At 42.9% G+C, this 25,147-nt stretch overlaps 2 protein-coding genes across 2 annotated transcripts in view; both read right to left on the bottom strand.

Annotated features, from left to right (window-relative positions):
* Window positions 1-12,427: 12,427 nt before the first annotated feature.
* On the bottom strand, window positions 12,428-21,527 carry galnt6 (UDP-N-acetyl-alpha-D-galactosamine:polypeptide N-acetylgalactosaminyltransferase 6 (GalNAc-T6)). Its single transcript, XM_061807918.1, has 10 exons — window positions 21,082-21,527; window positions 18,186-18,358; window positions 16,622-16,771; window positions 16,150-16,384; window positions 15,717-15,834; window positions 15,061-15,261; window positions 13,405-13,536; window positions 13,211-13,312; window positions 12,662-12,820; window positions 12,428-12,578 (listed from the first exon to the last, which is right to left on the bottom strand). The coding sequence occupies exons 1-10, from the start codon at window positions 21,525-21,527 to the stop codon at window positions 12,465-12,467; spliced, it is 1,830 nt and encodes a 609-aa protein (XP_061663902.1). The 3' UTR covers window positions 12,428-12,464.
* A 2,633-nt stretch (window positions 21,528-24,160) lies between these two features.
* Window positions 24,161-25,147, bottom strand: part of LOC133505046 (adenylate cyclase type 6-like) — a 47,253-nt gene continuing 46,266 nt past the window's right edge. The window contains exon 23 of the mRNA XM_061827919.1: window positions 24,161-24,938. Within this exon, the coding sequence (XP_061683903.1) occupies window positions 24,810-24,938 (129 nt within the window). The 3' untranslated portion in view covers window positions 24,161-24,809. The remainder of the gene's footprint in view (window positions 24,939-25,147) is intronic.

Below are 25,147 nucleotides of genomic sequence, written 5' to 3'. Positions count from 1 at the left end.
GCAAATTGTAATGGACATAATAGTGAACGAAACAGGGGTGATTAAGAAGTGATAAATGGTAAGTATGAAATCCAAGAAAGGAACTTGGATGGACAGATGGTGGTAGACTTTGCAAAAAGGATGGTGAGGAGGAGGTAGTCCCATAGGTTGACCTACAAGAGGGGAGTTGAAGCGTGCAGGTGGGTTACATCTTGTGCTGACAGTCATCTGAAAGAAGTTACTGACTCTAAGGTAGTGGTAGGAGACAGTGTGGCTAGAGAGCAGAAGATGGTGGTGTGTACAATGACTCTGGTGGTGGGGAGGAAGATTAAGAAAATAAAAGCAGAGCTGAAAATTACGTGGTGGAAGCTGAGAAAGAGTAGTGTTGTGAGGGTTTTTGGGAAGAGGTGAGACAGGCTCTTGGTGGACAGGAGGAGCTTCCCAGAAGACTGAAAAACAACAATCGAGGTAATAGAGAGACAGGTCTGTGAGTACTTGGGGTGTCTTCTGCTAGGAGAGGGGAGAAAGAGATTTGGTAAAGAACCTTTATGTACACAAAATCATCCAAGGAAAGTGCTCAGCGAAGAAGCGGGACAATGAGAGAGCTGAGGAGGTGAAGAAAGGAATACTTTGAGATGTGCTGTAGGGGAAAGGTAGAAGGGGCAAAGGCTAAACGAGAGACATAAGATGACACGTATGCCAGGTTGGACACTAAAAAAGGAGAAAAGGAGTGATACAGTTTGGCCATACAGAGAGATGTTGATGGGAAGGATGTGTTGACTGATTGCTTATTGTGTGCTGGATAGATGGAAAGAATACTTTGTAGGGTTGGTGCATGAAGAAAATGAGAGAGATGGAAGAGTAAAAGAATGTGGTGGACCTGGAAGTGGCAACGATTAGTAAGGGGGAAGTTAGAAAGGCACTACAAAGGATGAAAAATGGAAAGGCAGTTGGTCCTGATGACATACCTGTGGTGTGTGGAAACAATTTGGAGAGGTGGCTGTGGAGTTTGTTCGACAGGATTCTAGCAGGTGAGAAGATCCTGAAGAATGGAGGAAAAGTGAGCTCGTTCCCATTTTTAAGAACAAAGGCGATGTGCAGAGCTGTGGGAACTATAGAAGAATAAAGTTGATGAGACACACAGTGAAGTTATGGTAAAGAGCAGTGGAGGCAAGAGTCAGGACAAAAGTGAGTATTTGCGAGCAACAGTATGGTTTCATGCCTAGAAAGAGTACCACAGATGCAATATTATTAACAAATATACAAACAGAATTACACCTTATTCTGTGTTAAGTTCAAACAACTCAGGTGAACTCAATGCGAAGAAACAATGCAAAATACCACAAATAGGCTTACAAATAGCATGTCACAGTGTTATAACACCTTAAGTAATGCATATTTGAATACATAATAACCAAGGAACATGTTGAAAGACTATAACTATTCTTACAGAAAATATACTTTATTCTTTAGTAAAATGCCTAACACTGCTGCATCTTACTGAGTTAGTTGTAAAATTTAGGTCCCTTGATGTTCATATTACACTGCACCATTTGGCCAAAGAATGCATGCACAAGCAGGATCAGTACAATGTCTATTGAACGAAAGCAAAAAAAATATGGCAAAAATGGTTGAATACTTGATATTCTATTCAGGAATACCGTACTGTACGTATTTATATAGGACAATATAGTGTTTTCTTTTTTGTGTCATTTCAAAGTACGACTCAAAACCCCTATGACAAGTACAAAAATTGGATATTGGTTTCCCCTGCCTGGACGTGGGTCACCGAGGCCTTCCTCTGGAGCCAGGCCTGGAGGTGGGGCTCGAAGGCGAGCACCTGGTGGCCGGGCCTGCACCCATGGGGCTCAGCCGGGCACAGCCCGAAAGGGTAACATGGGTCCCCCTTCCAATGGGCTCACCACCTATGAGAGGGGCCATAGGGATCGAGTGCGATGTGAGCTGGGTGGTGGCCAAAGGCGGGGACCTTGGCAATCCGATCCCCGGCTACAGAAACTAGTTCTAGGGACATGGAATGTCACCTCTTTGGCAGGGAAGGAGCCAGAGTGAGGTCAGGAAGTTCCGAGTAGATATAGTCAAACTTGCCTCTATGCACTGCTTGGGCTCTGGCACCACTCCTCTTGAGAGGGGTTGGACTCTGTTACACTCTGGTGTTGCCCACGCTGAGAGACGCCGAGCAGGTGTGGGTATACTTATTGCCCCCCGGCTCGCCACCTGTACGTTGGGGTTTACCCCAGTGAATGAGAGGGTTGCCTCCCTCTGCCTTCAGGTAGGGTGATGGGTCCTGACTGTGGTTTGTGCTGATGCACCAAACAGCAGTTCAGAGTACCCACCCTTTTTGGAGAGCGCACCCTCTAGGGACTCCATCATTCTGCTGGGGGACTTCAATGCCCACGTGGGCAATGACAGTGAGACCTGGAAGGGCGTGATTGGGAAGAACGGAGCCCCTGATCAGAACCCGAGTGGTGTTCTGTTACTGGACTGTGACCGCCATCTGCCCTACGGGGCCGAGCAGCCCAAAAAACATGTTGACTCACAGGTTTGTTTGCTGCAGACGCGTTGATTTGCTGCCTCTCTTTTTCTTTTCTGTTTTTTAAACTCGCATAACCCACCTTCTCTGAGTATTTCGCAATCGCAGGCAGCTGGCAGTAGAAGTTGTAGTGTTGCCAACATAAATGTTGGCGCAGTGCAAGTCCTGGCGCTTCCCGACCTCAAATGAATGCGATGTGGCGGCACAACCCAATCATCATTCTTTCACCTTTATTTGTGTGAAAGCCATGATAAAAACCTTTGTAGCATTTGTTTCAATTAAATTGATCCAACTCTAACATATGAAAAAGTCACATTTTGACTCAACATGGATCTGTCATATCTACTTAAAATTTTATGTTGCAAGACTTAACTCGTGTTTGAACCACCTAATTAATTTGAACAAAAAAAAAACAAACTATAGATTAGAATAGTTTGAATACCACAATTTTTTTTCATGTAGACAGAAATCATTTTTTTTTCCAACATTAATTTGACCTACAACATGCAGAGCTTTTTTTTTTTTCATGTATTTCAATTTCTTCACAACGGAAATAAACAACTGAGATAATGTGGCTGCACAGGTGTCCACCCCCTCTTCTAACTGGAATGTGGCTCTTTACAACTAACCAATCCCAAACGGATTTAAAATGGGATTCAGCGCCCACCTGCCATCAATGTCTCTGATTAAGCCCTTAATAAAGTTCATATTTTGCAGTGGAGAAGCCTGGTAGATCATGTGAACTTTACAGGGTTGAGTAGAGCTTTTATACCCACTCCATAGAGGTCATCGCTTCCGTGTGTCTGATGTGCTGCGACTGCCTGGCCGCCACGCAACCTCGCGAGGAGGAACCTTTATCACCAGCAGCCCACAGGCATAAAGTCTTCAATAGCTTCATGTACTGATGCAATATTGCACTGTGAAAAGCTCTTTGCCAAGAAACTGATGATTAAACCGATTGCAGTAATTAATACTCGACATCCTCAACCCAGCCCTCTTCAGTGACGTGTTAGCAGATTAATCCATCTCTGAATCCAACCAGGTCTCAATGATTTTCACTTGTGAAGTACTTGTGGCTTTCCAAAGGTCAGGTCAGAAAACAAACAAACACACAGACATTCACTGCTACTACACTCGTGGAAGATTTCAACACGGAGCGTGGTGAGAACCTTGGAAAGCTTCTTCGAAGGTTTGCATTCCTGTTTCTATAAGCACCCAAATAGCAGCGGGACAAACCTCCATACGATCACATTCACCGACAAGAAAAAAATGCAAATATTTTCTCTTCTCGAAATAACTGCATGACACCTCGCCTTTGCCACACTCAAGATTTATATCCTCAGGAAATCTCCCGTGGGTTGGGGGCAGCTATTTCAAGCTGCTCATGGGTTCTGAGTGTTCCCTCCAAAAATGTGCAAATGTCTCAGAGCCAAACGCTCAGCTCATCGCTGCGGAAAAGTATCCCCTCTTATGGAGAAAGAAATTTGTTTGATTGGAACAGGAAGCATTCCCAGATCAATCCAGTGCTTAACAATTGACATGCAGAAGCAAATTTGTTGTAATTATGTGCAAACCTGCAAGTGAGCTGTAGTAATCTTTTTTTTTCTTCTATAGCTAATATGTGCTTTTCTCCATGAGCAATGTCCAATGAAAGGCTCGTACGCCTACATTTTCTTTAATTTTTAATTTTTTTAATCCAAAACACAAGAAAAACTAAGATGCTTGATTTTTTTTTTTTTTTTTTTTTTTTGCAGGGGGTGGGTGGGAATTGAGCCCTCAAAGTTTGACTGAGCAACATAAAATTCGGTATGAAAAGTGTCAAGTCTGGCCCGAAAAGGCACTGGAAATCAATCGTTTTGATTATACGTCGCAGAAATCTTGCAAAAATATTGTTACCGAGAATTTTTTTTTAAGTATAATGAAAGTTTGTTACTCTCTGAAATTGAAGCATTTTAAAGATCATTTTCAAACCTACTTCAATCAAATGTAACACGTCTCATTTGTGATTTTTTTTTTTTTCTTCTCACGCTGAAGAGATGATGAGACTGTCCCTGCTGGAGACGTATCTTACATACATACTTTTGCCCCTCAAATTGCCTTTGTGTTCTGTGTCAAAAGCAAAAACCAATGGGAGTGATGTTTTTTTTTCTGGACCGCAACCATATGATAATTGATTGTACTTGTCTATATACAAGTATTTTTTTGTCATTGGTAATAGTTGGTAGTCTTCTCACTTTTTAAAATTTATTTCTTACAGGATTACCTTCTTTATCTTTTTTCTGTGAATCATCATCATAGTTTTTATCTTGTAGCACTTCAGCCTAACCATACATACAGTATGCTGATAAAAAAAAATTATTTACTGAATTCATCATTCACTGGTTTAGTTTTTTCTTCAGTAAAGATTGCCGAAATCAACCAAAATTTCTTTTCAGGATTATGTCAAAGTCTGTCTTGGGCTTTCAGGATTTTGTGCCTGCTAGAGAGTTTCACACACGCTGAGGGGGAAAACAAATAACCGAGGGATGAATGTTGGCGCCACACTCCAGGAAAGCAGGCACTCCCTGTGGGAAGAGCAACATGTTAGGCACTTGTCTGCGTGTTTCTGTTGTAAATCTTCTCCTATCTTCACTGTGATTGCACCTACGAAACCAGATATCGATCCCGGAGTGAGGCAACGAACCCTGCGAGGGACTGGCGAGACCCTGCCCGAGCCTGTTTGACCGGTAGCTGACGGAATCATGACGGGATATTTGGCCGTGTGGGTGTCTTTCGCTTTGCTTTCCGCGCTTCTTCTGGCCTCACGCGCAAAAGAGTGTTCAGGCAAGATACCGCTGCTGCAACCACTCCCCAGTGTCATGCCGCAGCTGACGGACTGTTTGATGGAGTGCACGGAGGTGACGTTCGCGAGGAAACTGCAGCTGCAGGACAAGCGGAATATAAGGCTGCAAGACTCTACCGAAGGTAAGCGGCCTTTCTCTCATTTTGGAGGTGAAATGATCGAGATGAAGGGAAAGGTTTTGACAGTTGGTGGGGAGGATAAGGAGTGATAGTGATGGTTGGGTTCCATCAGGGTTAGAGGTTAAGGGTTTGGGTTTAGGGTCAGTGGGTCAGGGTGAATGTTGTGTTAGACGTTTCTGACAGGGATGGCTGTGAGGGTTGTCTCCAGGGTTCAGGTAGAGTTAAAGCTCTGGAGTTAGGGATAGAGGGTCAGGGTTGAAGGGGAGGTGTTGGGTATAAGGGTAACAGAGACGAGGGGTGCAGACTGGGTTTACAGACGAGGAGAGTTGGAAAAGCGAGTGACTGGGTTGGCGGTCATATCCTGCATGGGGTAAGAAGTAAAATTACAGCTTCGGAATAGTGAATAGCCTTATAAGGTAGCGTTATGGTTTGGTTTCGGGGTCATATGTTCATTGTTAAGAGTAGATATTTGGTATTGGAGTAGGTGTTAGTATTAATGGAGTTTGCTTCAAATATAGGATTCTTGATTGCAGTTAGGTCTGGGGTTTGGGCCTGACAGTCTTTGATCCAGGTTGCGTTAAGAGGTAGTTGGGTTTGAACAGGGTTTGACTTCACATTAAAGGTTGGGAAGAAATTTGGGAGGTAGAATTTTGGGGGAGATTAAGCGCAGGATCAGAGGTTATGGATCAAGTGTGAGAAACACAATAACCATTGGCAGGGGTCCAAGTTTAGGTTTACCGTCAAAAGCAAGGACTAGAGAATGGGTTGGAGGTTTGCGATAGCGGTCAGGGGTTGAAAAAGGGTTTAGGGTTTGAGTTAATAATTTTTTATAGTACTCAAATCCAGGGTTAAAGGGATTAATTTCCAGATGAGCAATTCGGAGAGTGATTAGACATCCTCGGTTAGGATTAAGGTTTGGGTTAAGGATCCTGGTACAGGTCTGCTCTTCAGGTTCGGCTATATCTCATCTTAAGGGGGGGTCCGGAGCTTTATACGCTGCACATGAATGAGGTTTGTTGAATGCTGCAGTATTCTCTGATCTGGAGATTTCCATCTGCTTTCACTCTTCAGGAAACCTCGGGGAATACTGCTGGTCCACTCAAATCAAGTGCAATGTAGGCGAGAGCTTCCAGCACGCCTTCGTGGTGTTGCCAACCCAAATGTCGGCAGTTGGCATGGAATTCCTGGAGGTGAGGTGGAGGGCCACGGCACTGCATGCGCACACTGCGTCTGTCACCGTCCCGGACGCCTGCGGCCTTCGCTACGACGTCAGCGAGCACTTTGGCCTCAGTAGGACAGCTACCTCATTCTGCGTGGAGGTGGTCCATCGGGAGGACTTCCCAGTCTTAAAGTGTGCCCCCTACCTGGTCACGTTCTGGGAGAGAAGTCCGACTCCAATATGAGACGAGGGACACTCCTAGTTGGGGTGTGTTCAGTCGTGTCACGACAGTACCAGTGGTGGGCTGTGCGTCTGGTGGTCGTTAGTGGGGAATTTAGCTGATTGAATCCACAGCCTCATTCCACCACTGTCAGGTCATGCTTACGGAAGCCATCAGCACTATGCAAAAATGCAATACAACACCTTGCAACCGTGCCTCATACATTGTGCAGAGCATTTCAGATTTATCTTACGACAAAACCATCACACAATAAATCAAATCCATTATTTACACCGGCACTGATAATTATTAAATATTGTATATTCACGTGTTCAGATCGCTGCAGACCTGTTTTGCTTATCGAACTTGGCTTTTTCTGGGAAACTACTCAGAAAACAGACATGATTGTGGTGCAAATTAGCAAGATGATTGGTGAAAGAAACTGTTTAAATTACATGGGTCTGATTCTGGAGGACCTGGCTGGATTAGATAAGCATGGGAATCCAACACGGACTGGAAGCAGTGCAGCCAAGAGAAATGCTGCAAAGTGAGGAACGTTGGGAATAAATGAATGCAAATTCATGGACCAAACGTTTGATTGTAGATTAGATTGTAAATTTAGGTCTGTGCTTCTATTGTTTCAGACACCAAATAACTATACAGAATGCTTCTTCTGCCTTCTTCCGCCCTGCCATGCAATTTCAAATGGTTGTCACTTTTAACATTTAACAACAAAAAGCATTTAAAATGAGCAGTAATCATGAAAGTACGAGTTACGTTTTAATAGTTAGTCACTTTTCGTTCTCAGTTAAGCAGCCATAAGTACATTTTTATAGAGTATTTTTAAATGATGTACTTTTGACTACTATAATACAGCAGGTTGCCTCTTTCTTTTTAAGTTTGAATGTTTGATCTTAAGCAGACACAATTGAAATGTTCATGACTAAATGAATGTAAGTAACTACTGTTAATGGTTGTTCTTGACTGTAATAATCACATTTTATGTTATTATGTGTTTGTTGTGTTTCTGTTTCATTCACTGATTTAATTTCCTCTACGCAAACAGTGCACGTCTGGACACTTGCAGTTTTCTCAGCAACAAGAACAAGTTTGTGCAAGGACACACACTCTTAAAGTCTATTAAACTCCTTTATACATGCTGGTTTGGTATTTTATCTTTAAAAATACACACACACACACACACACACACACACACACACACACCACACACACACACACACACAACACACACACACACACATATATATATATATATATATATATATATATATATATATATATATACGTATTTATAGAATTACAAAATATATTCCTCCCTCCCCCAAGAAATATTTTACTATGGACAAACGAAATCAACAGATGACTAAAGACTGCCCTCTTGTGTTTAATGCAGGAGCATAGACGGCATACATATGGCATTTACATAAATACATCCCTCTTGACACACACATGCATACACACACACACATGCACATTACACTGGCATGTTGAGAGCTGAAAAGCCTTTGTTTCTCAATACTTTTGTAAAAGTGGCACGTCTTTTAAAGTCAGTGGGCTTGAGTCCGACTGAAGTCACGAGTCAATTCTGTTCAAGTCAAATCGCAAGTCTTGTGATATTTTGTAAAGTCGAAAGTCATCAAATTCATGAGTCGAGTGCATTTCCTGGAGTAATGTCAGATTTGTTTCTGATGATGGCTGGACTCCTCCAAGGCTGTGCCTTGTCACTCTATCTGTTCATAACTCTTACGGACAGAACTTCTAGGAGCAGCTGAAGAATAGAGGGGGTCCGGTTTTGTGGCGTCAGTACTGTACTGCATTTCTGTATTTTTGCAGAATATGTAGTTATGTTAGCATCATCAAACTGTGATCTCCAACTCACACTGGTGCGATTCTCAGTCGTGAGCGAAGTGGCTGAGATGAGAATCAGGACTTCCGAATCTGTGACCATGGTCCCCAGTTGGAAAAGCATGCCGTACCCTTTCTTGATTGTGGGGTCTTTTTCATGAGTGAGGGAAGAATGGAAGGGGAGGTCATCAGGGGAATCGGTGCAGTGTCGGCAGTGTGTATCGGTCTGTTGTTGGGAAAAAGGAGCTGAGTTGAAAGGCCAACCGCTCATTTTACTGGTTGATCTACGCTCCTACTTTCAAATATGGTCACAACCTGTGGGTCATGATCAAAAGAAAAAGATCGCCGATACAATTACCCGAACCCTTTAAAGATAGGGCGAGAAGCTCGGTGATTCCGTAAGCGCTCAGTGTGGAGTTGCTACTCATTCACTCTGAGAGGAGCCAGATGAGGGGGCTCGGGCATCAAGTTGGGATTCGTCCTGAGCGCATCCCCAGTGAGGTGTTACGGGGACATCCCACTGGGAGGAGACCCCGGGGACGACACAGGACACGCTGGAGAGACTGTCTCCCAGCTGGCTCAAGAACACCGCGGGATCCCCCAGAAGAGCTGGACGAAGTGGCTGGGGAGAGGGAAGTTGGGCGTCTCTGCTAAAGCTACAGCCCCTGCAACCTGACCTCGGATTAACGGAAAAATATGGATGAATCGAGTGTGACTTGAGACAAGTCCGCACCGATTGATTTGCAAGTTCCAGATCCAAATGCATATTCAGAACCAAGTCCCATGTAACTGTGGCAAAAAGCGAGCAGGTAAAAAAAGAGTCAGCTCTAATTTTGAGCAAGATTTGGTCCGAAATCAAGCGGTGATACAAATTCAAAAACTAAATGGGAGTAAACATGAATAATCAGCAGATTAAATATGTATGTAAAATAGTATGGTTTTTTTTGGGCCTCTCTGTTTCTCAAATGTGTATTTGAATAATAGCAACTTTGTTTTCACTTCATGAAGTTCAAGTCTTTGTGTTGCATGATTTATACATAGGGAGGTCTGCCTAAGCAAATGGCGGACTTGCTGACGTTCAGCATCAATGAATCAACAAACACGGGCCCGTGACTAAATTATACGGTATGTCTAGGCTAACACGTTTATAATCCTAGACCGGTCTCCGTACTGTCCATTACTTTCTCTTTTCAGTTAAGCGCATAACTGACATGAAGCTCCGTTTAACTTTGGCCATTGAGCCAACTGTCAAGTTAAGATAGCTTACCCGTTGTTAAGCGTTTTGTAGTGAAGCATGAAAAATTCAAAGCTTATCAGAGACAACAAATTCAACCTTTTCAGTAATGCCACTTCTATAAAAGCTCCCATCATACCATCTGGGGTCATTTGAAAGGAATTGCCACCTGGGAAGCAAAATCCATGGTATCAGATCCAGTCTTTTATCTCAGAATGGGATTTTAAATTCTCTTTGTATCAATTTGATCGCCGGAAGGCTAACGGCCATGCTGCCCTGAGAACGCCCGATCTTGTCAGATCTTGGAAGCTAAGATGTTTTGGCCTTGGTTAGCACTTGGATGGGAGACCGCCTGGGAATACCAGGTGCTGTAAGCTTCTCTCCCCAGCTAAATGTAGAGGGGTTGCGTCAGGGAGGCCATCTGGCGTAAAACTGTGCCAAACAAATATGCGTTCATCTGAGATGACACGCTGTGGTGACCCCTAACAGGACAAGCCGAAAGGAAAAGAAGAAGAAGAGTTTTATTGGAGGAAACAGGAGATTTTTGACCTGGTTCAGGCAAGGACACTTGGTTGACTCTTCTTAAGTAGACCCAACAATTAGCCTTTTCAATCCAATTCCAACATTCTTAAAAAGATGTTTTTCCTTTTTATAAGACCAAATTTGAAATGTTGCGAATTACTCTATTTAGACGGCTGTCTTCCTCACTGCCTACAAAAGGTCAGTGACCAAGACCTTTCTCAAGAAGAGTAATTTTGACGTCATAATTTTAAATAATTACCAACCTGTCAACCTATTTTTTAGAAAAAAAAGTTTTTTAAAATTTTTAATATTAATTTAATTTTAGAAAATTAATTTAAGAACAATATCAGACAGCCCTTTAAAAAAAATTAAATGACATCAGGTAGACTGCACTTGTTTTATGCTAAAGGATTTGAGACCTGGTGAAAAAAATATGAGCTTTGTTTCCAGAACTACAATGCTGCAAAAAATGACTTCCTGGGACCAACTCCTCCCCTCTTCTGCCTCTTAACGTCTCCTTGTGTACGTTTAACACTTGACTTAACATTTGACACTGATATTTAAAGACAGGCAATATTGACACAGACCTTTCTTGTGACTTTCTTCATCTAAACTGCGCTCCATTACACTCAGTTGCCACGCAGGTTGGATGGCCACATTTTGTCAGATCAGGTTCCGCAACACCTTCACATGACACAATTGTCAAGAATGTTTATCGCCCGGCACAACTGCTGAACAAATACTTCAGCCCGCCCTTTGCCGTAGTGACAGTTGAGGGCTGGGAGTAGATAAACAAGGCAGGCAGGAAGTGGTTGGAAAATGTGGATGTCGAGCAGGACATCTATTTTCGCGCTTGTTGTGCATGGTTCTTAATGAAGTTGGTACAACATCATTATGATGTCACTGAATTGTATTCTACGAATGTTATCATATCATGAAACTACTTCTACACTGTGGCCACATAACTTTAAAGTTCCACTATGTATTTCCCTAAATAAGGGCCTTCATTATCCATTGACAACTATGGAAGCTGATTATAAAAAGATAGTCCTATAATTGTAGAACGATTTTGATAGACACTGATACTTGCAATCATTGTACAAATGTGTCATACTTGTTTCATGGAGATTTAAAAAAATAATATAAATGCCTTAGTGGCGCTTAAAAAATTTCAAAAGTGACACTTGCTTGAACATGTGGATGCCAGGTTCTGTGATTCTTTCCTGTCCAAATGTGACAGAACAAACCTACTAAAACACACTTTTACTTGTTTTGTTCTGACATAGAAAAGTCTCATCTAGGTGATGTTAAAAATCAAATAGCTAACAATATCCTCAATGTCCACTGGGTTAGATGATCTATTTATGACAGAACATTGCCTTATTCTGTGATTCCCAGTCTTTATTCACATTTGAAAAATCTCACCGGCACACCATTGAAAAAAGGTGTCACAAAAAGTGGATCCACAAGTCAATAAAACACTTTTCGCAATCTATTAAAAGATAATAAAAGAAAAAATATTTGTTCGGTCAGTCTCAATCCAAGCCCCTGGCGTAGATCGACAAAGTCAGATATATTATATACTAAATAAGACTCTGTCTGCTCCAGGAAGTGAAATCAGAGCATTTGCCGTGTCACACTGGCCTACTTTTTTTTTAATCTCATCTTCATCACCTCCACCGTCACCCGGAGGAGGCCGAAAATGTTAAATTCATGTTGAAAACAGACACAGTGGGGCCTCAGTGGGAGTTGGGCACTGAATGTCAGTGCCCACATTGACTGAAAATTTCCATGCGCGTTCACTCCATCCGATCACGATTTGCCACCAGGATTAGCGTTCAAAGTGGTGAAGGGCAATACAAATGGATCCATATGCGCCTGAAGTTGTCCAGAACATCAAAGACAAATGGATCATGGATGAACTGCTGATCATGTCTGGCTGGCGAAATGCCCTAAATGGGCTCACAGGACGTTAGCTGAAGCTCCAATGCTGGTAGGCATCCGAAGCGTTGCACTTATCCATCAGAATGACGTTGTCTTTCAGCTGCAAGCACTTCCCACTGATGGGATTCTTCAGGAGCTTCTCCTTGAAGAGGCAAGAGAGGGGAAAGCGTCTGTAGGCTGTGCCACCTCGGTTCCCGGACCCAAAAGCATAAGAGCCAAACCCACCTTCGTGAAAACCCACTCCTGCTGCGGCGACATCTTGGAGCCTGACCCGTTCCGCTTGCACGGCTCGAGCTTCACAGGCTCGGGATGACCCGTCGCCTCCAGACAAAGCTCCTTGACGATGTTATGACGCAACTCCTTGCTGGATGTATACTCAAAGTACTGGAAAAGACCAGAGACACAGGCTTCAGTTCCACAGTTGACCCAAGGGGAGTGATTTGATCCTGTTACTGAAGATTGTTCTATAGTTTTCCAAAAATACTCAGCTATTCATCATACGTGTGAATATTTCTGCTCTTACTATTATAAGAATAATGTTGAAAATTGTACTGTACTTAAAATCATTGCATGCAGAGTGAAAAAAAATGCTTTCAAATCTTGAAAGTCTTGACTGTAATGAATATTTATATACAGTATATACACACAAATATATGTATAATTTATCTTGATTGTTTTTTTTCTCTTTTCTTTTTTGTTAGACTAGTGTCACAGGATGGGTTGCGGTGGAAGTACCGCAGTAGTGTATAATATTTGGGAATCCAAGTACTGTACCTGGTTGCCACCCTGGTTGTGACAATTGTACATGATAACAGGTTTCCCTCCTTTGTTCTTTTCACCAGCGTCCAGGCACGTTTGAGATCCGGCATTCCTTATCTGGATGTAAACAATAAATGTGGGCGAGGTTTTACATAATTCACAGCTCAATGCAACATCCATGTGGAGCCACAAAAACAAACGTCACTTACTGCTCCGTATTTTTCTGGTGTTATGTCAGGAATGAACATCTCTGGGTAGACCGTGTTTAGGTACCAAGAAAAGTTCTTGCAGTTTAAGTTCTCTCTCAGTTTCAGACGACTGGCGATGTCTCCATAGGAGTGCTGGAAGCACAGACACTTTTAAAACCAAATCTTAAAAATGAATTACATTTTATTTATGTGTCAATCATACCAGAAGTACTATAATAATAATATAATATTGTAGTGTATTTATTTATTGCTACTTTGATGTTCATTTTTGACATATTCTGGTTTGCACTGCTGTAACACTTGAATTTGATCAAAAGGGGATTTTATCTTGTCCGTTCATCAGTGTTGTTGACACGTGTGGCCGGCAAATAACCGTCCTGCGTACCAAGCGGTCGTCGACTGACGTGGAGGCCAAACAGCTGGTTCGAGCTACGCTTCCCAATATTTGAGGGTCAAGACATCAGAATGATAGAAGTGGACGACAGGTGTTGCCTCACGCTTCTTTGTCTTTCGAGAGGCAAAGTTTCTTGTTTGAGATGAATAACTTCTACAGGTCTTTCAAAGCAGTTACAGTCATCAATCACACAACATACCAGCTGACTAAAGAAATTAACATCGCAAAGAGGGTTTCTGCAGCAAAACTGGAAAAACAGTTTGGCGCTAACAAATCCAAATAAGTCTTGCATACATTATAATCACTAACCAATTACAAGTGATGATTATCCCCCCCAGAGGACAACGATAGTAGGCTGAACAGATTTTACTGCAGACTTGAAAATGACACTTTCTCGTCACACCCACAAAGTTGTACCACCGGCCGGTTGAACTTCTGCGTTGACCATCCATGAACGGGGTGTGAGAGGCATCTTCACTTCTTCAAAACACTCCTTGAAGTCTTGACACCCTTTGCACAATGGTAATACCACTGGAGTATCACGCTAATGGTTATTCTAACTGCTCTAAAGACGAGAAGACTGCATCCTTTGCACAACTGTGAGTTAAAATAAGTTCATTCTCAATTGATTGTCTGTCTGCTGTCGTACTCAACATGCATGTCGTAGTGGGGTGGCTGCAACTCTTGGAAACAAATGCCTTGTGTGTTACTTACATACTCCGCCAATAAAACTGATTCTGAGAATCAACATTTACTCTTCTAAAAGGCTTCTTGACACGCATCTGCTCGTTGTGTCTTACTTAGCTGGTGCTAGGGATGCTAGGGATTGTCTCTCCTCTATCCTCAAAGGTTCTAATAACACCCATCTTGTGTTCCATTTGGTAATGGTAGTCACAGCGAAGGGGCGGTCTGGGTCAGAACTCAACATCGAGGTTTCTGCTCTTTCCCGGTGACACCTCCCAGTCCAAAAAGGGTGTAAAGTGAATGAGCAGTCGTTGTGCTGCAAGGTTATTCAGTGCCTTTGCTGCACAAGAACAACAAAAACTTACTGTGAACAACCCCGAGCCGCCACATCAAAAAAGTGAGAAAGAGAAGAAGACTTTTGGATGAAAGTTAATCCATCTCCAACAAACAAGACAAATCCAGAGTCCTCGATTCAAGCGTTATAGATTTACATGACCTGGATGGGTATGACTGACGATAGAAACAGACACGGTTACGGATCTGCCATAATAGGTCGTCACACATGAAGATGTTTTCACCTCACGAGCCATGTCGCTGGCCCTGTTGTTGCGGCGATAGAACAGCACTTTGTAGTCGTCCATCCAGACCTCGGCTAGGCGCACTTGGTTGCGAGAGATGACCTGGGTGCCTTTGGGGAAGCTGTGCGGACTCTTGGTGCGGAAGACGTGGCCCACCACCGAACAAGGAATGATCTCCATCTGACCGCCGCACTGCCACACCTGGAAACGACACGGGACACATCAAAGGCAGCTAGGGAGGGGGCCTGGCTTGGGAAGGTCTTCCTAGCCAGTGTATACCGAGTGAGGTGATCATTTTCTACTGCCGTCGGAAAGACAGTTCAAGTCATGCCCTATGTAGTGCCCTAAATGTATCTCACGATGCATCTTGAGTAGTGAATTATCCATGGTCACTAGAAAATAAATATGTTGCTATCTTCTTTTTCTTCCTTTGTTGTTTATCGATGGCAGTGTTGCCATTTAAATCGCCCAAAAATCCCAACACCCAGATTACTGAGTAGGACAATGAGTCAATGATTCCCAACACAGCCGAGGAGGCGCTTGTCCCTGTAAGCTTTGCAGATGACAACCGGGTGACCCTCGATGATATAACGTGTAGTTCCCAATGACATTTCAGATGTGACATTTGTAAAAACGGAATGGGGAAAATGACTGACCCGGAAGGACATCTCCAAATTCTCGCCACCCCAAATCTCCATCTGGTCATCGTATGTCCCCATGTGTTCAAAGTAGCTCTTTGACATGGAAAACAGACCTCCGGCAAAAGTGGGTGTTCTGAAATGTTCACAAGGAAAACAATAAGCAAAAAAAGAAGACACTTCATGGCCCCAGGGAGATAGGGTGAAGTCAGTATTACTTGGTCTTAGGTGCAATTTTGGAAAGTACCCAAATACAAACACTTTGCCGTTGTACTTTAGTAGATTTTCAGGGTCTGTAATTTACTTTACTCAGAATGGGTGTTGGTTACAATTGCCAATAAGAATCCGTTCTTTAGTTTTCTCATTTCCGACTTGGAATATTTTTTAAATTTTACTTTCAAAGGAGTTGAATCGATCCCAGTGTGTGAATACTTGTGCTACGTGGTCTTACTTGATAGGTTCGGTTTCTTTCTCGCGCCGTTTGTAGATATCATTGGGGAGGGACTCCCAGATGAACGTCAAGGCCCAGTCGAAGGAGCCTCGGCTGGAGTAAAGCCGCTGAGGCGTGGGCTTTTGGAATTTGAACGTGTTGAGGTCGATGGAGGCGATCCGTGGGCTGACCACCGCAGTCGGTTCTTCCGCAATGCGGCTCATCAGCGGCTCTAGCCAACCGTGGAAACACTCGCCTGCAGAAAAGCACGCAAAATTGGACTGCAATTCAAAGGCACACTTAGTTGTCTATTTGCCATTCACACAAAAGGCAAATCCATGGAACTTTGCAGAGGTGAAGAAATGATTAATACAAGATTAATACAAGACTTTGATGATCATGTTGAGATCATTAAGAAAAGCAAGATGGTTTAAAGGAGTGTAGGAGTTAGGAGTGTAGCGAGTGTTCGGTTGGGCGGATCTAAGGCACTCACAGTGCGCGTCGAGGAAGGTGAGCACTTGGCCTTGAGCGACGCTGGCGCCCAACAAGCGGGCTGCCACCAGCCCCTTCCTCTCCTGCTGCCTCAGCACACGGATGATCTTCAGATGGTCCACAAACTCCTCCAGTTGGCTCTGCAGATACTCTGGAGATGGGGAAGGCACCGATCCTACGTCAGAAAAATCATCTCCAAAAAGTATAGATTGATGGAAAAGTAACACTAGTCGTACTTTACGGAAGAACATTTGTGTTTGTTCTCTAAGGTGAGATGATCGTGGGTGTGTTAATTCTTCAAAAGCATGAATGGCGAAAGCTGCATGATTGTGACAGAAGACGATATGTGGCCAGTTTACAATTTTACAAGACGTTTTGTCTTCCATCATGCAAAAGTTCCTGCCTGGTGAAATGAGTCGACTAGATTCCTGGGCGGCTCGAGTCACTGGCAGACAATTGTTCTCTCCAAAACCCACGCAAAATACTTTTCCCCCCCACATTCATTTGCTGCGAAAAGCTTACATTGAAGAACAAACTCACGTTTAAAAGAGGGAATAACTTTTCCATCACTCTGTATGCAGACTGTCCTGAACTAATTATGATCTTGTCTCATTATACTGACAAACAAGTGAGGAATGTGTGGGCTTGTTTAGTTGAAGGCAAAGCTTTCCTTCCGTTGCATGAAGGGAGTCAGGTCGATACACAGGTTAGTTAGGCCCGTCTGGATTTTCATGGAAGAGCATTTCATTGTTCTGCCTGTCACAATACGACACTTGCATCTATAGCTGAACAAAGATGCTTTATTTTTACTGAATCATTTTGGGACCAATTAAGTGGATCGCCGCCCAATGAGCTGTCATAGCACACAAACTGGTTGCGGCCCACCTTGTTGGGTGTGGTGACAAGTATGCATTTAATTGCCCAGACGAGTAAAGTACAGCGAGTGATCCGACAGCACTTCTTTGCAATGTTGAAGTTGTGAGTGAAAGAAGACAAGAACACGGAGGGAGCGTACTGTGTGTGTGCTGTATGTACAGAACATGGCTAGCTAGCTAGCTAGCTGAAATCTGCATGATTGTAATGAATGTTATAATGACCCAGTAAAAACTGGAGGGATAAACATTATATGCTGTCACAGTGGTACAGTACTAATATCCATCCATCCATTTTCCGGGCCTCGCATCCTCACAAGGGTCGCAGGAGTGCTGGATCTTATCCCAGCTGTCATCGGGCAGGAGGCGGGGTACACCCTGAAATGGTTGCCAGCCATTCGCAGGGCACTTCGAGACAGACAACAGTTGCACACACAATCACACCTAGGGGCAATTTAGACTGTCGAGTTAATGTTGCATGTTTTTTGGATGTGGGAGGAAACCGGAGTGCCTGGAGGAAACCCACGCAGGCACGGGGAGAACATGCAAACTCCACACAGGTGGGGTGAGGATATAAAGCCCGGTCCTCAGAACTGTGAGGCCAATGCTCTACAGCTGTGCCCCAATTGAATTGAATTGAATTTAATCTTTATTCATTCGAAAATGGCGCGTTGCCATTTGCTGGTCTCTCACCTTCAGTGCTGGCGTCATCCACCAGGATGATCTCTTTGAGCAAGAAAGCGGGCGATGTGTGCATGACGCTGTACACCGTCCGGATCAGTGTTGACCAGGCCTCGTTGTGGAACACGATGATCACGCTGGTGTCGGGCAACGGAGGACAGCGGACAAACCTCTGGGCCACGCACCTGGACGTGTGTAGAGATATTAGCATTTGACCCTGGTCAGACCGCAAATTGTGAAAATCCACGGATAACTGACGTTCAGTTAAACAGATAACTGGGGTAATACAATATATGTATGTATTTATGTATAAGTGTGTGCATTTTCGCAGTTGATTTGTGCCCAAAAAAAGAATCGGGGGACTTTTGGGGGGGGTGGGGGGGCGGTTGGCAGTTAAAAAAAGGGAACAAAATTATTAAAAATGGGCGAAAAAAATGCCCTTCCGCAATTAGTTGAATCCCCTGGTGCCAATCCATGAGTATATTTGAGGTCGATGTTAGCATATTAACTACTAGCATGTTAGCATTTCTTAGCATTAATTCTCATTACAAACAGCGACAAGAAACAGCAAAATGTAAAAGTTGATCAATCTTCTTTAGCAGTGTCTCTACTCAGGTTGCAATTACTGAATATCTCAACATAGCTATGGCTAACATGCTAGCCTTTTAAATAGTACTAAAACAGATTGCATTATATGAAAAACATATCAACTGGCCTTTGTGCATTCTGTAATCAGGTTACTTTTGTGCTATGTTGTCATATTAACTGTTAGCATGTTAGCATTGAATGAGATGCCATTAGAAATGGTCCCCGAGTAAAATCTTTATCAGTTTTCTTTAGTTCTTTCTTTGTCTCACATTGCAATTTTACCATGTTAACATCCCAACTGCTTGCATCCAAGTATTTGATTCACTAGTAGCATGATGTTGGACAATATGTTAAATCCCTTATAAATGACTCAAGGGCTTTTTTTTCTACTCAGGTTGCTATGTAGCCATATGTTAGCATATCACCTTATACTGAAGCATCACGAGGTCATTTAATCAATTCCCATTAGAAATACACAAAAAGTCCTTTGAAATCACTTAATTTGAACATGTGTCAGTTACACATAAAAACACGTTAAAACTGTGGTATAATTTGATTACTTTCAAAGAAAAGAGGGGGAAAGGACATTAGACGTCATTTTTAGACGTATAACAAATGTACATGAGTGTGCGGATGAATTATTTGTTTGGCTAACTGTGGTATTTGTGAATTTATTTAAAAAAAACTATCAGAGGCTTGAGTTCTGAATTGATAAGGTACTTAGTTGAGCTTTATCGAAGAACATTGTTGTTACATTGAACTGTGTCAGAGATGTGCATGTGAGCAATGGACCTTTCCGATGTGTCAGTGACTCATCCAATAATAGCCAATCAGATAGCCGTATTGTCTTAATCCCTGGCTTGACTCGCCACTCTCGCCACCTTGTCCCACAAGCAATGCTTGTTGTCAGTAGCGTGTGCTTGGAAAAGTTAATGTTACAAAGAAAATGGTCCTCAGATGCGCTTGGGGAATGTCTAATTCTGATGAAAGATAGCCTGCTAGGTTACAAGGGGCCCAGTTGATTCATTTTCCAAAGCCTAAAACACAGTTGACCAAGTGTCTAGAGATGGATTAACGCTCGTGGAAGACCGCACGTACAACTAAATGTGGACAATATCAACAAACACAAGGCTGTATATTAGAAGGTAAGTGAGGGAGAAGTATCTTCTCTGAGTTTGATTTCATTATTATCAGTGCTTTATACATTGCAAGAGAACAACTTTCACTTTGTTAGTAATGAAGTGTGTAATGTTCTATGCTGAAGAGTCGGGTTAGGGTTAGGGTTAGTGATACTAACTAACTGTGCGGTGTCATGCAAGAGAAATGTCTATTTGCCCATTTGTATCACAGATTTTAAGACAGAGCACTGGGTTCGATTACAAGCCAAGTCAAATGAATACAACCACTCACTTCTAAAGACTACAATATTACTTGTGATCGTTCCAAGTAAAAAGTACTCACCCTGCTTTACATGCGCAGTCCGATTCCACTATTTTACCCTGTTGGATTTCAATATGAAGATTGTGAGGCGTCAAACTTTTTTGCATCGATCGCTAACATTTCGCTGAAACTCTGACATTGCGTCCTGCTCCATCCAAAATCTTAATTTCGTGTACATATCCTTACGTGAAATAGTTGAGACCTCTCTGTAAAACTCTCTTGGACAAGTCTGACGGATTTGGCAAAAAAACATATAATAACAATATTATCTGGAATACGCGATAGAGAATCGACTTAAAAAATGTTCTGTTCATTCGCCATTTTGGAAGCTTGTGGCACATGGCTAAGGGGCCGGAGCTTAAGATCGCCATTGGATAGGTCTATTGCTCTTCATTGACCTTTGAAAAAAATGCACATAACAATTTATCTCAGAATAAAAAAAAAAAAACGATACAGTGAGGGTTAACTGTACACTGTTAGATAAAAATTTCTTGGTCTTTCTCTACCTGTGTTGCGAACGTTAATCCTCATATTGTACCAATTGCTATCATAATCAGCATTTGATTAGCTCTCTTTAGAAATTACACCTGAGTACAGGGTCATATGTAAGTTATTAGCATTTAACTGTAATGTCTTCTCAAAGCAGGTCTGATCAAATCAGTCAGATATTGCAGTAGAATTCCCATCAGATTTTCATTTTTATTCGACAGCTGCTACACTTGAATGACATGCAGCTTTTCAGGCCTTCAGCATTCACAAGCAAGTTCTAAAGAAGAAATGGGACTCGGCACGATGTCGGTGAGCTGCTGGACCGGTCGAGAATTGGTCAGCCTGAGAGAAACCTCAACTGTTTAGGGATGGACAAAAAAGGATTTCTTACTCTGGAGGCCGGGTGTCTTTGCCAAGGCTCCGGCTGAGCGAAATGCGGTCGCTGGCAAACTGATTGAAGCAATGCTTGGTCATGCCCGCCTCCTTCTCCTTGGTCTCCTCGGGAGACAGATTATCTTCCACATAGCCGTCCCCGTTGGCACCGGGCACATTGGGGTCCTGAGGTGGTCTTTCCAGGTGAGGCTTCAGCTCAGCCTTGCTGTAGAACCCCCCGAGGCAAGTGATCTTCTTGGTCGTCTCCGTCTCTCTCAGAGCGGGCATCTGGAAGCCAATGTTTTTGATGGCTTCTCTGACCAGGATCATGACCTTGTCCTTCCTCTCCGCCTGGAACGAGGCGATGGGGTCCCTGTGGAGAACCACTAAGGCCGCTATGAAAATTGCGCCCCCGAGGAGAGCCAATTTCACTGGGGACATGCGGCGGCGAGGTAACAGACGCATGCTTTCAGAGGCCACCTGCACGGCCACGAGGTGACGTGTGACCGCGAGAAGGGATTTGAGGAAGTGCTGGCAAATGAGTCACCGAGGAGACATTTGCTCGAGCGACTCCCTTCAGGTGTCATCGCGGCAGCAGCGGATGCATTTAACACTGCCCTGCCCTCCCAGGACCCACGTGATAGCAGGTGTACCGTCTCAAGATCACTCTTGTCCCCGCCCCTCCAGGGCCTCCCCACCCGGATTGACATCCATATTGCTGAAAGGTGATGAAGTGGTGCAAATCTGTCCGTCTTAAGTGAGCATGGAAACTCACTCGAACTCTTTGCCATATTCTATTGTTGTTCATATGGGCCAGCAACCGGCTTAGGGTAGCAAATTACAGTTGTCTTTTTTTTTTTTTTTTAAAAACAAAATAGCATACTTAGTACAGATCAAATATTTTATTTGACCTAATTTTTGGATGACTGAAGTCAGTACTGAAGCCATTTCACAAGTGTTTCGATTATCCTATTTGTACGGACAATTGTTCCAACCAGTTGGTATGTTGAAATATACCTAGCAACAAATATAAATTGAGAAAGCACTAAAGCACATTTATAAGGATTTGAAACATTGCTACGTGTATTGAATGAACAATTAATGAAATACTAACATGCTAGCAGGTGGTATGCTCATGAAGCTGGAAACCTGAGTGGAGAACTCCTCAAGATTGAGTGATCCAGGCTTTCTATTTTCTTCTGTATTATGCTGTACTTTATTTCTAATAAGAATTCATGTAATGGTTATATGCTATCTTTATTCATGCTAACAGATAGCAAGAGAGCTACCTATTTAGAGAAACCACTAACAGTTAAATATGCATATATTAGATTTAATAGTGCATGATGATGATCACGGATGATCTTGATGAACAAATGAAGTCCCGACGCAAGACCAAAAGATTAAAAAAAAAAAAAAGCCAACAGCACTCATCACTGACATGATTGATGAGAGAGTGTCATCTGCTGGATTAAAGATGAACAACCACTCACAGATGATAAAGTCAAGGCAAGAAATGCGTCAAACATCGTTTAATATTAACCTCAGTTTTGGTTGAAACTTTTTTTTTAAAAGCAGTCCCACATTATAATTGACGTTATATATAGAGAGAGAATATCTGACTTCCTGCGTCTTTGATGAGAAAATTGAAAAATTGTCATCAGCACCTTTTCCTTTTCTCCGCCGACAAAACAAAAGCAGACCACCCAAAACCTTCCTTCCGTTTGTCATTTCACTGTGCCTCATGTCTTTAGTGTCATTTTCTTTTTTAGTATTCATGGATGTAGCCTCATCTCCAAATATCTTGTTTATTACAGCACTCTTTATATTGCTTCATCATGACCCCGTGCACTTTATAAATTGGTGTACAGTATTTTAAAAAGTATACTTTGTTATTGTCTTTATGCTCTAGAACTACAATTTAAAAATGACAAGGAAACTGAGAACAGATTCTCATTTGCAAATCTCGATCTGTCCGCAAAACAAATGTGGGTTTTGACAGGCCATAGGTCAATAAAGAGGATCTAGATTCCTAGTATAAATTCTGATACAAGTACTACCGTCTTATTATGTTGCACTTTTATACACATTGGTTCAAACAATCGAGTTATACAGTTAAGAGGCTTTGAAAGGCATTTGCAAGTGAAGTGCGTCGCGCAAAGCTTCTTCCTTTGCAAGCAATGGCGCGACTGCTATCCGGCGCTCTTCGCAAAAAGAGGAGGAAGCCATTTTCAAATTTCTCAACCTTCGCCGTATTCAAATGAGAGCCGATGGCCACACGCAGCCTGCAGAGGAAGCATTTGGTCAATTGTCTTTTATTTTGTAAAATCGATACTACAGTGGTGCTGTACAATTGCAGCAACCCCCCCACCCAAAAAAAAAAAAAAAAAAAAAAAAAAAAAGGGGACACACAATCAAGTCAAGCACAATCATTTGCTGCTTTCCCGTGCAGGAACCTCGCTTGACTTTTCAGACAAAAGGTCCCGTTTTAAGGCAGAAAAAAAATCTGTGGACGTCCACTCAATAGTCATCACCTGAACTCTGCGGTGGGTGTGCAATCAAAGTCCTGCACGCTGTATTTGCAGCATGTCGTAAGTGCGTCAGATGGGGTGTCCTTTGATGAGAAAATTGAAAAATTGTCATCAGCACCTTTTCCTTTTCTCCCCCCTCCCTTCCGTCCCGCGCTGATTCGCATTCATCTTTCTACGTAATCAGACGCCCAAAACGCGTCAGGTGGGAAGGCAGCATGACATCCAGCAATATTGCAACGCAGCTGCTTCACATCATCACAAAGAAAAGTCTTGAAATCTCTCAAAAATATTTGGACGTTTTACTTGAAAATATTTTTGCATGGAATGACATTGGCGTCCGGTCAATGTGGGCACGATTCTTTTGCGATCACCAAAAGTCTGGAGATGATTCGACATCGTGCAAATGAGAAAACACAATTATGGATCAGAAAACTCACAGTGAAAAGTTACAGTTTGCCTCAGAGTAGGAAAGGTTCAGCAGGCTGTTTCACACACACACACACACACACACACACACACACACACACACACACCACACACACACACACACACACACACACAACACACACACACACACACACACACACACACACACACACACACACACACACACCAGTGGTGGTTCTGGGGTGAAAGGGGGCTAGTGCCACCCAGAAAATACCCTTGGTCTCACTCTTGCAACCCTGCTAAAAATGGGCAAGAACCACCACTGATTGACTGAAACACGGAGACACGCGCGCACACACATGTGGCAATTGTATTGTTTGTGTTCCTTATCGGTGGGACGTTAATCCACCTGAAGATACGTGTGTGTGTGCGTCCCTCACGAACCCGATGAAGTAAGCCTACATGGGACAGAGTCTCAATGTTGTTCTTTGGTCATGTTCATTCTTCATATATATATAGATATATATTTAGATGTCTGCTTCTTATCTTTTGTACTGTACATCACTGAAAATCCATCTGCACAAAACAAGAAAATAAATAAAGAGTGCAGAGAAAATAGTTGAACTTCATCTGGTACAAACAACCAAATGCCCATCTTAAGGCAACTGGGCTTTGGACACGTTGCGCTGCCCCTGCTAAAAAAAAATGAAATTAAATTAAAAAAAGCCTTCAAATAACACCAACAGTCACACACGTGTGTGTGTGTGTGTGTGTGACAAGACACAGCATTTGTCAACACTGCGGAGGAGCTCGAGAGTTCCATCTGCGGTTAACTGGTTGGGGGGCCGCTGGTGAGGAAGTAAGTGGTCATTTCGCCTTTGCCCTTCACCTTGACCAGTCCTCTGCAGGCCAGCCGGTAGCCGTTGTTGGCCAGCACGTGATAGAGGTCCGTGGTCACCTAGGAAACCATTCATGGCACAGGCGTCAACATCGCTAGCATATTTGACTTATGACAATAACATCAAAGAAATGATGTAGGCAGCAGGCTTATTAAAATACCCTTCAAAATACATTATACTCATGTCCCGCTATCACAGATTTTTAAGCAATGATTTGATCATTTGCATGAAGTAAAACTGCTCCCTACCATTGCATGATGTTAATGTG

Source organism: Syngnathoides biaculeatus, chromosome 2 (assembly GCF_019802595.1).
Source record: "Syngnathoides biaculeatus isolate LvHL_M chromosome 2, ASM1980259v1, whole genome shotgun sequence".
NCBI lineage: Eukaryota > Metazoa > Chordata > Actinopteri > Syngnathiformes > Syngnathidae > Syngnathoides > Syngnathoides biaculeatus.
The sequence above is the reverse complement of the archived record's forward strand: the minus strand, read 5'-3'. Positions and strand labels throughout refer to the sequence as shown.